Source organism: Colletotrichum tamarilloi (assembly GCF_030869305.1).
Source record: "Colletotrichum tamarilloi strain Tom-12 chromosome Unknown Scaffold_157.1, whole genome shotgun sequence".
In the NCBI taxonomy this organism is placed as follows: Eukaryota; Fungi; Ascomycota; class Sordariomycetes; order Glomerellales; family Glomerellaceae; genus Colletotrichum; species Colletotrichum tamarilloi.
Window position 1 is genome coordinate 1 of NW_026849540.1, and position 13,150 is coordinate 13,150.

The 13,150-nt window shown below is 53.7% G+C and overlaps 3 protein-coding genes across 3 annotated transcripts; all 3 read right to left on the reverse strand.

Moving 5' to 3' along the window:
- Positions 1-2,819: 2,819 nt before the first annotated feature.
- On the reverse strand, positions 2,820-3,404 carry CTAM01_15312 (uncharacterized protein; the record flags this gene model as incomplete). The annotated part of the gene is made up of 3 exons (XM_060531310.1): positions 2,820-2,868; positions 2,922-3,152; positions 3,220-3,404. 3 exons carry the CDS (start codon positions 3,402-3,404, stop codon positions 2,820-2,822), a joined length of 465 nt encoding a protein of 154 aa, XP_060374096.1.
- Positions 3,405-4,057: 653 nt separating this feature from the next.
- On the reverse strand, positions 4,058-4,592 carry CTAM01_15313 (uncharacterized protein; the record flags this gene model as incomplete). Its single annotated transcript, XM_060531311.1, has 2 exons — positions 4,058-4,249; positions 4,503-4,592. The coding sequence occupies 2 exons, from the start codon at positions 4,590-4,592 to the stop codon at positions 4,058-4,060; spliced, it is 282 nt and encodes a 93-aa protein (XP_060374097.1).
- Positions 4,593-9,636: 5,044 nt separating this feature from the next.
- On the reverse strand, positions 9,637-12,637 carry CTAM01_15314 (uncharacterized protein; the record flags this gene model as incomplete). The annotated part of the gene is made up of 4 exons (XM_060531312.1): positions 9,637-10,874; positions 10,935-11,301; positions 11,887-11,959; positions 12,237-12,637. 4 exons carry the CDS (start codon positions 12,635-12,637, stop codon positions 9,637-9,639), a joined length of 2,079 nt encoding a protein of 692 aa, XP_060374098.1.
- Between the last annotated feature and the right edge of the window lie 513 nt (positions 12,638-13,150).

Sequence of the window (13,150 nt, forward strand, 5' to 3'; positions counted from 1 at the left end):
TCCTCGAGAGCCTGACGAAGCTGATCTTCGGTATATTGAGGCATTATATATAGAAGAAGACATGTGCAAAAGATGAGCCCATTTGGACGCGAATTGAAAATGTTGTGATAAAAGGAGGTTGGGGGTGGGCATTGGGTTGTGGTGGATTTTCGCGTTTTTGTGGGTGCCAGAAACAGGGGGGTGCCAGGAAGTGGGTATGTTGACTTAAGTAATAGGATTTGGCAGCACGGGGATCGTCAGCTTTCAGTGGTTTCATTAATACGAGATTCGGATTTGTTATAGTTTCGGCTCTTTGAGAAGAGTAATTAGTAGCAATTGATGCCAGTCTCAACTTGGCATATCTACCGAACTCGAGGGCCGCGATGGCAGTTGCTTCACCTTGGATGTCAGATGATAGGTAACATACTTTGCTATATAGATGATTTCATCAGTAATCAAGCTATATCTTTACATTGTATCAAGTTGCAGGACTTAGAGTAATGGTACGATACGGAGGCTCAAATCAAGATCCAAGACGGACTGGTTGTTTCTAGTATCAGACTTTCGAAGCCGCCTAAGGCTGCGAAAGAAATAGGACTTTTATTGCCATTTAGATCTTTGCTCGTTCATCTACTTTACAAACAGTGAGCCCGTACAAGTACCTTACGTCCACGTAGTCCCGCGTGGTGAAGTCAAATAACCCATGCATCGACGGTGGCGCAGTCCACGATCGAAAACACCAACGCTGTTGGGGCGAATCATATGGGCCGCCAAGTTGTGAGATCCGGGAGAAAAGGTCTTCGCAATAAGCACATACTGTCCCCAGCGGGCCGGAACTTCCAATAAGTTCTCTTATCTTAGCACAACGTTCAGTTTACTGCCGCCAAGTTCAAGAACATTGCCAGAACCCTACAGAGTTGTGCCTTGATTGCGGATCTAACGAGGCGAGGAGCTGGCCTCAACCAGGATATTAGGGTTGGCTGCTAGATCCCCAGGCGAGGAGCGATTACAATTATCTGCTAGAAATACGCCGTAGACAAGGGACTGATGCTCCCGAGACTGTCGACGTGCTCAAATCGGCGCCCCAGTCGTCGATGTCGTCAGCTGCCGCCAGGAGCGGACCGGCGGGCGGGCGGTAGGCGCACATGCGCGAGTCGCCAGCTGAGACTGTTGATGACGACGCTCGTCTTCTTCGCCGCGAGAGGAGAGAAACGTTGTGATGACCTTTGGAATGTTCACTGCCCCGCGGGACCGCCGGTATCATCGAGTCGACATTGCAAAAAAAAAAAAAAAAAAAAAAAAAAAAAGGTCTAAGCCTATCATCAAGGTTGTTTCTTTATGCCGACGCGCTGTTAAGCTTGACTTCTGAAGGGGGCGTTTCTAGGCTCATGGGAATGTAGGTTATAGCTTAGGGGCGATAAAAAACCCTAGGGCGTCGCGGGTAGAATATTGCTTACAGGGCGAGAGGACACTACCCAAGGGGACAAAGGGAGACATTGGTAGACAGCAATTGGCGTCGAGGGCGGGACTGAAGAAAGTGAGGGAAATGTCTCGGGTTTTGTAAAGCATGCCTGTCGTGCGACGCGCACTTACAACGGGTTGTGGGCGGTAATCGTGAGAAGTACTAAGAAGGTGACGAAGCCTTGTCCGATTGACCCACGTCGTCGCGCATTCACAGAAATTGGGTATAGATTCCGTGAAGTTCATTGCTCTGGGCTGCTGAATCGTCACGCTTGCGTTTGACGCGAGGGATGATCCGGACACGGTGGACTCGGACTAATACTATCACCACCATTACACTGGACCCCTGACGGAAGCCACGCGAGAAAAAGAACCGCAGTCGTGTGGAGTTTATCCGCTGTTGTGGGATATACGTGTTTCGAAACATTTTCTGGGGAATGCTGGGAACATGTGTGGGTAACCTCGAAACAGAGTTCGGATGAGGAGAAAAGATCGACACTGACAGCGACCCATTTGCGCGGCGTCATGGAATAATGTGCCCCGTCCGGCGAGGGGCATCCGAGGGGAACGGGTATCACGCAATCTGCGGCTCGATTAACGTTCGAGGAGTCAAGACTTGCGGCTCAAATTCGCACAGAACCTGTGCAGATCCTATTGACCTGGAAACTGGACCAAAAGAAATTGATGAAGAAAAGAAGTAATGCATAAGGCTAGGGATAAGCAATAAATGGTCAGTTGCCCTCTCCTTCCAAGACTCAATTGTGTAAAACATGGCTCGCGAATAAGTGAGTGTGGCGGGTCAGAGACATGTCATCCGGGACTGATGAATATCTCTTGTCATTACGGCTGTCTTGTCTCATTCAATGAGCGCCCCGTCTCAAGCATCGACAGCTGTCGAATTCGATGACACCTCAATGCTCATCCATCAGCGATCGTTAAGTCATCAGGCAGTGTCTCGCGAAGTAAGGACGAATTAGTCTTAATTATTACACATGAATGTGAATATCATAACAGTGACAGACGAGTGCCAATCAGAGCTGGTCGTCATGTCTCCCATCAAACCGGTCATAAACATTTTCCCTTCGTAATAAATCGCTCCAAACCACCAGGCCCTTCGAGTGTCGTCCGCTTCCCAAGGCTCATACGTGCCGGAACAGACGAAAGTGAGATCAAGGCTACAATCAGAGTCCCGAAGAGATCGAATGAATGAGTGATCAAGTCCATTGAATTCGTAATCGAAGGGATCTCTGCGAGATCCGAAGGAGACGGCGGCGGTGACCGTGCGTTCCTATACAAGCTCGACTGGGGCCTCCTCCCACAGCCTCATGCCTTTTCCCTTCCTCAACATTGAGCCTCGAGAATCAGATGAATGGCCTTTCTCATCCCCTCAACCTTTCCATCTCCGCGTCGAACGAGACGTTTACAAGTCTGTCATAAGTTAGCATCTTGAAACTTTTCCTAGTTGAGTATATGGCAAGTACTCACCCTCGCAGTAGTCGACAGTGGTGGTGACAGTGACGGTGGGCTTGGGCGCAGTGGTGGTGACAGCGGTGATGCCCCAGCAAGAGCAGGCGGAGGAGTAGGCAGCAGAGTCACCGCATGAGGAGGCGTAGGCGGGGATAAGGGTGGGGAGGGCGGTGACCTGGCGGTTGGCGATCTCGCCGTTGCGGCGGAGACGGGCGGGAGCGGCAGTGACGGTAACGGTGACGGTGCTGGGTGAAGAGAGTTAGTTTCACGAAAAATCATCGAGTCGTTATGCTGGTAGAGAGGTCAACATACGTAGGGGAGGGGGTGACGGTGGCCTGCATGAAGGAAGAGCAGTCGGCCTGGCGGGAGGTGATGGGGAGGAGGCCGTCACGGGTACCAGTGACTTGACGGTTGCAGTTGTTGCCGGCGCAGGCGCGCTTCTCGACGACGGAGCCGAGAGCCAAGCTGACGAGGGAGAAGATAACGGCGGCCTTCATTTTGACGGTTGGAGGAGACGATCGACTGAGGTCCTAAGAGATGGATGGGAGTTGATTGGATGGATCTGGTAGGAAGTCGGTGGATGAGGAAAGGGGAAAGGAGGGAGGCAAAGGGAACGGTGACATGGAGACGAAGGCACCGTGATATATATCTGTGAGATGCGGGATGGGACCTCGACTGGTGTTGGGACTTGGTGGTGGACTGGTTCGAGTTGGACTGGGGGAACCGGGTCCCCTGCTCCTCGCAGACGGGGAATAACAGACTTGGGACGCAGATGCGAGCAAGTTTGGTACGAAGTACAGCAAACAGCTAGCCAGCGGGCTGGTTCAATACGAACCGCAGCAGCAGCCACAAGAATAGCGGAGTTCACCCGCCCATTCTGAGCAGCGCCCAGAAGAGGCGGCGATAGGAAGGGCGGGTCATCGACCGGGACCTGGGATGAACCGACAGGGGTGGGAGTGTGGTTATTCCAAGAGCCACGGGCAGCAAGCATCGTGGGTTTACCAAAGAGACATATTGGAGAGCTAGGCTCCCCCGGTACAGTGACACCCTGTTCCTGAGCACTAGACAGGACCAGGGGTCGAAAGAGGGGGAGCCCGTAGGGAAACATGGAAAAGCGAGGAAGAAGCGAACCGCAGTAGCTCCAGCCCGTTCAGCCCATCTCCTGGAGAAGGTTGCAATTCCCACCTATCAGCAGGCTGGACATCCGCATGAGGCAGGTTGGGAGAAAGTGTGGGCAGGCGGCGAACAGCAGGAACATGAAAAGATGCGCATCGTAGGTGAAGCGTGCGAAGTAGCGCAGTGTATCCGCAGCAAAGGTTGGCCCATGAGGATGGGGCCGAGACTGGGAGGAAAGGTACCTCTTAGCTGACGAGCAAGGCCGAGAGTGACATTTGATTTCAAGGGCACGAAGGGCTAGTATTCCGATGAGAAACAAAACGCGTGTGTTCTTCCGCCCTCGTGGGAACCTCGAGATTGATTTTCCAACGCCCCCTTGCCCACGCTATTACGGCGGGGGAAGCTGGTCTGATTCGGCCTAGCCCTAGTATTGACGTCGGGAATTCCTGGAGAGCCTATGAATGATGCCCGGGGGCGACGCCGGTTGCTTCGCCGAGAGACAAAGGGCGAGGATCACATTCTGGTTTGACTTCGCGGCCGGATACAAGGGAGGTTATCTGGAGGGTCATGTTGGGCAAACGGCTCGACTCTCATGAACGCTATCGAAATCTGCACAACGCGCGGCTTGGCTGGTGGGCTTCCGTGACCGGCTTGCAATTGGTAGTGACGGCACAGCGAGAGTCAGCTTGTGGCTGTTGTCTCTGCTATTCTGGCGTCGTAGAAGAATTCAAGGCGTCCTCAGCTATGTCGTAGATTTGGGGCGGCAGCGGGCGGTGGAAGCACAAGGGGCGGAGGCGAACGGATACCTAGACCACCCGTTCAGGCGCGAGTTTGACTTTGCTGTACGGCTACAAAGCACTATGGCTGCAGGCAAACAACACAAGAGAAGTCCGACCAGTCATCGAGCTGTTTCTTGCTTCGAACTTCTCAGTCTGCCAGTGCTTGGGGGAGCTGACCAGACTACTGGGATTACAGAAGCAACGCGTTGTTGGAAGCATTTTGGATCATCCGTCAATAGCTTATCCTAGCAACGTATTGATAAGTGAACTGTTGGATGGTAAGGCCGGGGAAGAAGCATAGATCTGGACTGCCGTGCCTCGATTTATCACCGTCTCGGAACTGGCTCGAGTCTGCACAGGAAGAGTAGACTTGAACGGCTGTCGGCAGGGTGCAGCGTCACAGCCTCCGGCAGGGTGTGTATTCGTACAGCGCGGGGAAATCCGATATGCAGAAGGGAAATGAGGAGAAGCAAAGCAAAGAGACGGTAAGTATAGGTATGCAGGCAAGGTCATGGGAGTTACATGGGCTCTATAAGTTGAATGTTGATGACGGGATGGGGAGCGAAAGCAAAGTCAAGAGCGAAGAAAAGTGCAGCGAGAAAGGAAAAAGGAAGAGCCCAAGTTTGGACAGGAATCGTTAGTGGCAGGGAACCCGCCAATTGGAACACATCGCTAAAGGGCCGCGCCGCCGACCTGCATTGGCGATGATGTTGTCGGTGATGATCCGATGCGACCCTCGGCCACCATCTCGCTCTTTTTCTCTCTTCAAACCGCACGTTGGCCTCCATGAGGAACAATGTCAGTCATGGATAATTTCGTTGGCACAAAGATCTCATAACCTGCATTCGTTTAGAAGTTTTGAGACTCTTCAAAGGCTCTTGGTCTCAATCGGTAGTTGACTGGAGATAGGCCAACCAACCCAAGGAACGAATGATTTAACCTCACCCGCGCGGTACAAGCTCTTCAGCCCGGGAAATTCATTCTCGTGTACAAAGCATCATTAGGCGATTACCTAGACCTGCCAACCGCCCTGCCCATCAGCCCATGGAGTGGAGGGGGGATGTTCCCCTCCCGATAGCCGGAGATGGCCATGCAATTGGGGGAGAACGGAAAGGGCACTCCTTGAAGCTTTTATGCTTATGAGCTGTGCTTGCGCACAACCCACCTCAAGGGTCCGCCGCCCGCTGTCGGGTGGTCCACCGTCCAGTCGGCGCAGGACAGAGCTATCGAAAGCATCAGCGTCGCAAGCCGAGACCCATGACAGCAAACACACTGTACCACCCCCCGTCCGCCATGCGACGGTTGTCAAGGTGTTCACCTGGGAAAAAAGCCTGGCAAAAACCCAGAATACAGGTTGGCAGCGCCGTAGCTCCCTTGCGCTGTAACCCTGACCCCGTCTCTATTGGCAGCCTCTGCTGACCGACCAACAGCGCAAATTACGGTGTCACCGTCAACGTCCGCTGTTAATGGTATTGAGACTGGCTCAGGCCTTCAGGTTATCGAGAGACATTATCAGGACGGAGACGATTGACCAGAATGTCTGTGCCTAAACACACCAAGAGTGCTCGTCAACCTGGGCGGCGCCATTCCCGAGCCGGAGGCTGGCTATCAGCAACGGATACAGCATAGTCTCCCACTCTTCCCAACGGCCAAACGGCGCCAGGAACGCGCCGCTCGATCTCATCGGCGCTGGCCGTTGGGACAAGGTAAATTCAACTTCCCTCTTTGCCTACTATCACCGCCAATCCTCCTCTATCATCAACAGATAGTCAGATACCAAGTCGGCACACCTCGAGTCATCGGCTGGGCCCTCCAACGATAACTACTCCTACGCAGTAGAGAGCGAGAAGCGGCGAGAGCCAAAAAGCTAATTAACAAGGGGAATCCCCCCAACCGAGCAAGCCCGCTTCACCGAAAGAGGCAGCTGGAGCAACTGGGGGGCGTGCCCAGAAGCGTGGGTGGAGGTTGGTTCGTTGGTCTCGCGCCGGCTGGGGCCTTTTGCTGGACTAAGCTTCCCAATTTCCACCGTTCCCGAGTTTTTCTTCTCTTTTTCCTTTCGAGCTTTTTGAGCATCATTATCTTTCCTTACTTTGCAAGGAAGGCCGTTGATGTTGTTTTGATTGACCTTCCTTCTGGAGTGGCACGTGGCGACGGCGTGGAAGTCTCCTTCAAGAACTTTTACATTGATTCACACCTGCTTAGCCGATGACTTGAGTTCGAACAGTCCAGGATTGAGTATTTAGGCTCTCATCCTCCTCTCCAGTCGCCACTCGATCTTCTCTCTCCCCTGGCCCAACTCCATCAATAAGGCTAGTCCCCATCGGCGCATCATTCCCGTTTACAGCCTAAGGTCAAGTAAGAAGCCCACCCGTCCCATCTCCGGCCCGCCGAGCTGCAAAAAATTCAGAGACAAAGAGTCGCAGAGATGGGAAAGCTGTAGCCAACTTTTCCAGTCGTTCAGGGCACATGTACACCTCCCAGCCGCTGAACCAGGCTCTAGTAGCACGTGTAGACCATGGTATGGACAAACCTCCGCCAGCCCAGGAAGCGAGGTGGGCTGCTCTCGGTGGATGGAATAGTCCAGCAACTTGGCGGACACAAGCACGTTGTCGCTATCGCAAAGCTCACTGCTCTGTTCACCGTTGGCCGCCATTACCCCTGCTCCTCCCATCCCCCAGGTTTAAATCCTACGAAAGATACGCGTGTGTCTTGGGAGATTGCTTGAGACACCTTCCTAGTCTTGATTATGCTCTAGCTTGCGCTCCTCCAGATGTCAAAACTCTGAACACCTGTTGGCTCCTCGGGACTGCACGTACAAACAGTGAGAATTCTCTACACTCAAGTCGAGATACACAAGGCCATGGGCAACGCCTTATGGTTGAGTAACGCTACGGGCCAAGTTGAAGTGTTCTCCTTTGACTTAGAATTCTTAATCAATACCTGGAAACTCAGTTCAGGAGACATGAGTCCAGGTAGCCAACCCATCAATACCGACACCGGCCTCGAGTTCATCTGCCTTGCACAAGGGTCAAGTGCATCCAACAAGAAGCACGCCGTTCCTCCTAGTAAACAAGCTCACTTTATCCGGCCGTGATAATCATCTCCCATCCCTTCCAAGTTTTCCTTTCTTCCCCTCGCAAGCTTCCCCAGGATATTTCTTCGGACATCAAATCTCCGCGAAGCAAAATCGTGCCCTCTCTTGCCATCCCCAGCTTCTTTTCCCCGCCCATCACCGCTGTTCCCCCAGCCCTCGAACCACAAAGCATGCACCTCCCCCGCACCGTCTCTCCTCAGTGACAGGTATCTACCCATCTTGCTATCCCCGGTGCGGACTAACGCCCCGTCTGAGCAACGTGCGTCTTCCTCCAAGGATTGATCAAGGCCGCATCTGATTGACGGAGGAGTCTGTCCCGAGGTCTAGTCTCCTTCTCGGCCTCTTGCTTCGACTCCAAATCCACGGTCCGCGGAAGAAATTATGTATCCATAGATTCTTGTTCAATGAAGTTGTTGGGGCTCCGTTCGAGATCCCGAGGAGCCGACATGCTGTCACCTACGGGAGAGCCGCCTCCCCATATTCACCTCCTTCCCTCTACCCTCCGCATGCCAGACCCAGAAGCGACTCTCAAGCGAGTTTGTTGTTGTCCCGACGAGCAGGATGATGGGGTACCATCTCATCAGATATGATCGACAGCATGTATAGTGGGAGGGAACCATGTATTGTCAGGCAAGCCTCGCGTTCGGTTCGGCCCAAGCTGTCTACCTATTCATTGGGAAATGAAACTTCTCTCCCCTCTTCCGACGAGCCTCCGGTCTCGCTATGATGCTACCCCGAAGGAGATCGGTTTTGACGACTATCGTCCGTATGAGATTCTCATAACCCCGCAGATAAAGTCGGGGCCGCGGGTCCTACATATCAGTCTAGTATCACGTCGTTGTTCTTCATCTTTCACGTTGGTGTCGTTCAGGTATGAGAGGCACAGGCGCTCGCATTCATGATACCGTAGACGGCCAATGCCTCGTCTAGTCTACTCCTAGCTTCCTACTCTGAAGAATCAAGCCAAAGGCAAAAGCGAAAGCAAAAGCAAGACATGATGACATAGCCTATCGTTGAAGAAAGGAACCGAACCTCTGCAGCTCATACCGACATCGCAAACTCTTGCCTCACCGCTCATCGAGGGGTTCACTTCCGCATTCAGAACGTGTGAAAAGCGAGGCATCCGGAGCATTCAGTGCGGGTTTGCAAAGGAAGAAAAAAAAAGGTATCATGTATTGTGACTTGGGACAAACAAGACCAAACACTTTGCGCCAGAGTAAGCCCACCCTTGCCGCAATTTTCCGCGGTGAGGTGCTCACCAGTCGGCATCAGAGTCCCTTGCCGTTAGAAACGCCATCCGCTCTCTATATCGTATTTCTCAATCCTGAGCGGTCAACGACCATCCTCATCTCCCTCGTGCCGCGTCCACCGGGAGGACTTCGTGTTCCCAACCGTCCGTGACTGAAAATCAACCACTTCTATCCCCCAAAGAAGTGTGAGGGGCTGCCTTTCCTAGTGATTAAGATGCCTCTTCGGTAATGCCCATGGAGGCCCATTAGGTCAGCCAGGACATCATAACTACATAATGATTGTCCGGACCGACAGAAAGATCAAGGATCCAAAGAAGAGATGCAAGCTTCCACGGCCTTGCAGCGTCAGAAAGCATCGTCTGGTGTCTGGCTTCCAACTCCAAATCTTGCGTTAGCCCGAAAGCCATGCTGTGACTGACTCCGTAGTCTTGCGACGGCATGTGGTCGAAGCGAAGTATAGTCATAGGAAAGCTATGCACTGAACGCAGCTTTACTTCCCATTCGACGTCTGACCATTCGCTCGATCCGTCGGGCCATAGTGGCCGATGAGCTCTGAAGCCTCATTCACAACACTGAGCCCAGCTGGAGCAGAGCTGTCACTCCTCGTTCTGCCGTGGCCTCCCTCACTGCTCCTTCGCCGCTGATGGACCGCAGGCGGCCGGCTCATGCCCGATAGCCCGCTCCCTGACCGGCGACGCGTATCTGCCACGGCGTCTGGGACGGGAGAAGCGGCCAACTCCGGCACATATGGCGTCGAGTCGAGTTCTTGGAGTGGCGTCCGAGTACCCGCACTGCCGTGGTCGCTGCTTGCTTCGCTGGCGTTGCTCCAATGGCGAAGATGCGCGTAGGTTCCTTGTGAATCCGTGCTTCCGCGATGGAGTCCGACCCACGCGCTCGATCCCTGGCTTGCGCGCTGACTCCTGTCTGGCGCCACGTCGAAGTAGCCTCCTGTATATGCTGAGTCGTAGCTAGCGTGTCGGTCGGACCCTGACCCTTGCGGTACTGCCTGATAGTCACCACCGGACCCCGGCGTGCCGCGATATGGAGGTGTGAAGTCGGCAGTCGTATCGGAATCATATCTGCGGTGTGATGGCCGAGGAGACATCATGAGCGGGTCTATGCTCAAATCATCAACCTCTGATGGTGTTGGCTTGAACTCATACATCGAAGGGCGTGACTTAGCCCCTGAAGAGGTTCCCTTGTTGCTCGTTTCGACTGCCTGGACAACCTTGTTGAGGTGCCGAATGATGATCCACGCAGTCACCAGCACAATGATGAGCAGGCCAACTCCTCCAGCCACGATACCCGCGATTTGCCCCGAAGTCAATCCATCACTGTTGCCATCGCCGCTCGAGATAGGTTGCTCTTTTGGAACAGTGCTCGGATAGTACTTGAACACAACTTGGTCCGGGTCGCTCGCCCCTGTTGCTACTATTGGCGCCGTGGTAGGTCTTGAGGGAGTTAGAACAGCAGTTGCGGTTACAGTCGTGGTTATCGCCTGCGCGGCGTCATTCGTCGTTGTAATCGTCGTCGTCTCCGTGACAGTTGAGGGCTCCGTCGAGTAGCAAGCGCTTACGGCGCAGCCCAGTCCGTCTCGACAGCAGCCGTAGCTCAAGCTAGCTGGGCATAAGTAGTAACTCGCCGGACACGACTGAGAGTATATGACTCCAGACGCTGGAACGCAATTTGAGCCTCTTTGACACTGGTATCCTTCTGGGCAACAGCCGCCTGGGCAAAGTGTGTCAGCTCACGATTCCAAGACAGGTACTGGGAACCAAATCAACTCACCACCCAAAACCGTGTTACATTGATAATATCCAGGTTTTCCTGCGCAAGTCTGCGCTGCACTTGTGGTCGCATAGCAAGAATCCGTCGCGCATGCATAGCCTGAAGCGCAACACCCTCCATCCAAGCTTGACGGGCAAGCAGAGTATCCGGTCGCACAAGTCGTTGTGCCCCTTCGATTGAGGTCGTGAAAGACCGTGACGTGTGCCTTCTCAAGGCGGTGCACCCCATCTCGTCTCTTGAATTCCGCCCCCTCGACTGCCCTGACCAGTAAGTCAACCCCCAAGTACAGCACGCAAAGCGAGCAAGCTGTCGCCCTCATGGTGGTGGCGGTGATCGAATGAATAAGCACAATAGTTGAGCAGTGCAACTGGATTACGGGATTCGCCAATCATCTAAGATCCTTCGGATCAGCGAGCGTTTTGTCGAGAGTCTTGAGCGTGGTTAATCGAACGAAGGACAGCGCAAGGTTCTTGAGAGATCGGCGGCGGTGTAAGGAGTGTTTGGAAGATCTTTCGACTCGAGTAATTTGAAGAGCTGGCCAGGTCGTTTGTGAAGAGGGTAAGTTATGCTGGTGCCTTGAGGCGTGAGGAGGATCGAGATGACCCAACCGCAGGTGTGTCTCCCGGGGGCTGAGCGGGTGTGTACAGCACAGCACCGAACCACAAGCAGTCACACCCCACGATATAATAATCGGCGATCGGGGGCACAGCAGTAGGGCTGAGGGACGACGAAGACGGAGAAGTGATTGAATAAAGCGCGTGTCGTTCACTTGAAACCCCGTCGGCCGTATAGCTCGCGCTGGCAGCGTCAAGTTGGACTCGATACCGCGCGTGCGTGTCTGTCTTCTTTTCGCTAGGTATGATCGACCCGACAGCGGGTGGATGCAGATGAAGATGGAAGAGAAGAGGGCGATCATGGACTGTTTGGGAGGGGAATGGACGGATTCCTAGACTGCGGGCATGTGTGACGGGAGGGCCTTGGCTCGCAGCTGGCTCCACGGGGGCATCTCTGGGATGATGGGATTTCTAAAGTGGCTTTTTTGTCAGAGTGTCAGCACTCTGGATAACGGGCTTGCCCATAACAGGAGAAACGAGGGGTGATATTCTCCCAATGGGAAGTGCGTAAAGTGCAGTCCCAGCCTCTGGTAAGCCACGATAGCACCATGGAGGAATACCAAGGTGGAGGGGTATTTGAGAAATGGCACTTTGTCTGGTTGCTCTCGATCACCGCCACTGCTGCGAGTATGCTGGGCGCGACTGGTCTCAGACTCAGGGAGCGAATAGAAACGAAGCAGCTGACGACCTGGTCGGACATTGTATGCGGTGATGCGGCACGACAATGCCTGTCTTACCGTCCAGAGTGGGCATCGTGTGGTGAGAATGTCGAAGGCCACCAATAAGATGAAGGCGTGAGCTGCAAGTCAACGACAAGCAGCCAACAGGAGTGGCAGCTCGAAGGAAAACAGGCTGGGAAGCAAGCATGCAGAGCGGCGGCTCGTCGCTGGAAGAGCCCGGGACGTAGATGCGAGTGGGCAGCTTGTTGGCGATGCGCATATCTGGGATTGCTGTCTGCAATGTTTTCCGTCCTTGGTCGTCTTCGGGGGCTGTCTCCAAGAGAATGCGACACTGAACCAACACCAGCGCTTCCATAGCCAACGACAAACAGCATCTGACGATGGTTTTTACGTCCGCAGCGACGCGCATTCATACAGCTGCTTCTCTCCTGCGGCCCAGACTTCTCGAGACGGCATATGCAGACATCCCACAATATCTATTTGTGAAGATAAGATGTCCAGTGAGGCTAATCATCACTCGATGAAACCCACATGTCGTCGAAGCCCTGGCTAGACATGGCCTACACAATGGCCTTCATGGGCGGGCCAGCGTCTTTGAAGGAGCTAGTCAATATCCGAGCCACAAGGATGGCTGCATATCCCAGGAAACAGAAGCAAGACATCGATTTGGGGCCCCATGTTGATGCTTGCAGATTCCCCGTGTCTCACGAAACAACGGCACCCCGTGCGTCAACCGGGCCTACGAAGCAAGGCCAAGGCTGTGAGCGAGTCTGGTGAAGAAGACCTTCCATTGTAAACTTGCACTCAAGTCGAAGTTCTTTGATACACTCTTGTCTCGACTCTTGAAGGGCGAGCTGCGATCTCTCATGGCAAAGTGGCGGATGAAGTCGACGTTGTTTGGCACGGACCTCGCGTCTGGATG